Source organism: Montipora foliosa, chromosome 9 (genome assembly GCF_036669935.1).
Source record: "Montipora foliosa isolate CH-2021 chromosome 9, ASM3666993v2, whole genome shotgun sequence".
Taxonomy (NCBI): domain Eukaryota; kingdom Metazoa; phylum Cnidaria; class Anthozoa; order Scleractinia; family Acroporidae; genus Montipora; species Montipora foliosa.
The window spans coordinates 16,851,027-16,854,605 of record NC_090877.1 but is presented as its reverse complement, the minus strand read 5'-3'; the positions used below and the strand labels follow the sequence as shown (position 1 = coordinate 16,854,605).

Genomic DNA, 3,579 nt, shown 5'->3' with positions numbered 1-3,579 from the left:
ATAAACTGCTTGGTTAATTTTTAATCTTAGATTAGCGTTAATCAGCTTTTGAGGAACTGGGCCCAGGTGAATAGTGGTCTTCGCGCATTCTGATTGGCTAGCTCGGAAGTGACTAGCAATTACTATTCACCTCTGAGTAAACGGAGGAAAGCGAAATGAGATAGGATGCAGCTCTTTACACCCTCCAATTTCATTGAATGCCTTTAGGACGCAGCTCAATTTTTTTTAGAGGTGGGGTCCATTGTTTCTTTTGTATCGTTCTTTGTGTCCATTGTTTTCTGAACCAATCCCGAGAGCCATTGTGATAGCTGCGGACTTACCCAACAAAAAATGGCTGCCAGTTCCGGTTCGGTTACCAAGGAGCAAATAGATCATGTTACAGTTGCGTGCTTATTTACCTGGCCTTTGAATGAAAGTGAGGCTGGAGTTGACCTTGTTATGATACAGACCTCCTTGCTATTCTTATGTTAAATGATGTTGTCATGCTAATTAGTAAGAATTTACCTTAGAAAAGCAGTGAGGTTTCTATCAACGCAAGGTCAACTCCAGCCTCACTTTCATTCAAAGGCCAGGTAACTAAGCACACAAAGGTAAAATGGTCTATTTTAGCAATCTTGGTGAAAAAATGTTAGCATTCATGAACGGTTTTGCCACCCAAACATTTTGTCTACTTTTGATGGCTATTGTTTAGCTGATTATAAAAACGTAAATGCTTAAAATAGGCCATTTCCGAGTTCATGGGTGCCTCCTCTTCAAAGCGAGTCTAAGTGCAAAGTTTTTGTGTTGTTAATTAGTTCTACTTTACATATGAATGAAAACTAATTGTCATAGGAAGAACTTCGCACTTAGACTCGCCTTGAAGAGGAGGCAGACGTGAACTCGGAAATGGCCTATTGGGATGGGTTGCTGAGGTTAACTCGTGTATAGCAAGACGCGTTCTAAAAGCAAGAGACGTCACATGATGACGTCAACAAAGATTCTCATTGTTGGATATGATACGGAACATTACTCCTTCAACGAAGTTTAAAAGAAGTATTTCCTACTTCCTCTTAGGTGCTAACAAATGGAAGTTACACATCCCCTGCCCAAGTCGCTGCTTCTGTTGATTCTATCACAAAGAACGACATTTTGACGGTAAGACGAAGTTTCCTTAATCTAGTCTAGTAGCGGAGGTTTTTTATCTTTTCGCTTTCGTTTTTTTACGATTGTCGTAAGTGGTATAACTACTGGTTTTTTTGCTTACGAGAAAAACCTCGGCCTCGATTCCCTTTACAGTAAAGCGTACGCTGTCGTTACTCTATGACTGGCCAAATGATAGCCTCTTTCCAGCACCGTGTGGTTTGAATGACAGGTAAGCTATCATTGGGCCAATCACAATGGAATGATTCGTTTCCACGATAATAATAGCCCACGCGTAACAGGGAAAGGAATCGTCTCTTAGCAAAGGTAAAGCGGCGGCAAGAACAGCCGAATAAGGACTAGGAAAACGAAAACTGCAAGTTTGTTTAACAGTCTCCTTCCTGTACCGATGTTAAAGACGCTTGGAAGCAATCCGCTTCGCTTTCAGTTGGTGCTTATGGCAACGCCACAACAGGGGCACGAAAAATCCGGTTGGAATGGAACGCTCGTATTGGTACAGGATTTTCCCAGTGTGGTGTTTCGCCAGGCACGAGTCTCTCGCGGCTGGAAGAAAAGAATAACGAATCAAAATGGAAGCTGCATCTGCAGTGTCGAAAGGTGGGAAAAGAGGCCTAGGTGAACCGGGTCGAGTGGGAGTTAACAAATGGTACAGTAATTTTCCGGTCATTTCGGTTGGGGCGGGAAAAGTGGGGGCGCTTACCATTTAAACGGACTTTGCGGTGAGAAATTTTTGACAGATGGTAGTGGGCATTCCCTACCGAAGAAATGGCAAATGGGATGAGCCGTTCCATTTGTGAGTACATTTCCGAATGCCGTAAGAGTCTGGGTACAAATAAATGTGGCGGCCAATCCCCACCAAGTGAAGTGATGTAAAGTGTCATCGCATCGGAGCCTGGTTCTAGTGGTGCAAATAAATGGTACAGAAAATTCCGGTCGTTTCGGTACTGAAAAATGGAGAAAGAATACAACCTTCGAAGGTTGTCCCCTTTTTCCCGAAAAATTCCGTTGGTGTCAACCTTTCCATTTGTTTTCCCACCGGAACAACCGGTTTGTTCTGACAAATAGGAAGCGCCCGGGACTAAGTGTGAGGATTTCCATCCTTTTCGGAAACATTCCGGTGGAATGAGCTGTACCATTTTAATTTCCAACCGGAATTTTCGTTTTTTGTTGACAAATGGTAAACGCTCTCGGTTGTCTTCAAAATGTTTTACTAAAACTTCAACCTATTCTCATGCCAGAAAATCTGCACCTCGTTTTCTTTTTGATCTCGTTAATGATGTAAGCAAACTAGGCTTTTCCTTTTGTTTTGCAAAAATATACAGTAAACAGTTTTGGGACAGAGTTTCTAGAACACTTGAGTAGGTAAAATTACTCTTACTCTTCTATCACGACCAAGACGAAAATGTCTTGACTTTCTTCCATTATCAGGGAAATTTTACCAAATGTTTCTTCATTGCCAATGAGCGTAATAGTCACAAATTGAGTTTTCAGGCAAGGCAATCAGGTCTTAGTGGTAAAATGACACCATACACCTTATTCCAAAATGGCCGCTGATTTATGCGGATACAAATTGGCCCTTGTTGCCTCGTTCAAGATAAAATATTCTTTTGAATTTTAAGCTTAAGAACGAGGCATCAAGGGCTTATTTGAATAAAAACAAAAGAATATTTAAATGGCGGCCATTTTGGAATAAGGTGTATACGTTCGTCTGTCCAATCACAAGACAACTAATCAAAAAGCAAAGCAACTCTTTGTCATTTGCTAAAAGCGCGGGAAAACTCAGGGCGGGAAAATGAACACTCAGAAGTTTATTGGAGGAAAACGTGACTGAGTGACTACAACCACAATAGCGAAATTTATTTCAACTCTCAATGAAAAACATGAAGAATATTTAATTTCTTTTTTGTCTTTATTCCTCTGTCAGGTGGCTAAACGCGTGTTTTCTGGCAAGCCAACGCTATCAGCCGCCGGCGATATTTCTTCAATGCCTGGGTTGGACGAACTCTTCTAAAAAGTATATGGTTGCAACTTCCATTATAATTTTTGTTGTGATTTGCTTTGATGCAAGGCTATCGGCCTACATCTCTGTTATTCAAGATATGACCTTGTGTCGCATTATTGGCCGGGTGTGAAGGAGTTGTTGTTAATGAATAAATACATTGCCGTTTTTGGCGTGGTTACGGAAATTTATATACGTGCAACTTCCTCAGCCTTTGTGCTGCAAACATTTGAAGTGGCCAGACGGAGTTAACTTTCCCTTGGTATTAAAGGCCCACCTTCAACCGACAGGCTTTGCGTGCCGTAGAACAATTTTCATACATGAAAATCCAGCCAAAGCTGAAATTTATCCAATCAGATCGCTGTGATAAGCAATGCGAATTTCCATAACAAAAACAAACGGTCGGAAAGCCTGTCGGTTGAAGGTGGGCCTTTAATCAA

General features: G+C 41.5%; 1 protein-coding gene across 2 annotated transcripts in view; it reads left to right on the top strand.

Moving 5' to 3' along the window:
• The window catches only part of LOC137970954 (cytochrome b-c1 complex subunit 2, mitochondrial-like), an 88,187-nt gene extending 84,861 nt beyond the window's left edge, over window positions 1-3,326 (top strand). For both annotated transcript variants that reach the window (XM_068817630.1, XM_068817629.1), the window contains 2 exons: window positions 1,054-1,134; window positions 3,065-3,326. In XM_068817630.1, coding sequence (XP_068673731.1) covers window positions 1,054-1,134; window positions 3,065-3,151 — 168 coding nt within the window. In that variant the 3' untranslated portion in view covers window positions 3,152-3,326. The remainder of the gene's footprint in view (window positions 1-1,053; window positions 1,135-3,064) is intronic.
• The last annotated feature ends 253 nt before the right edge of the window (window positions 3,327-3,579 follow it).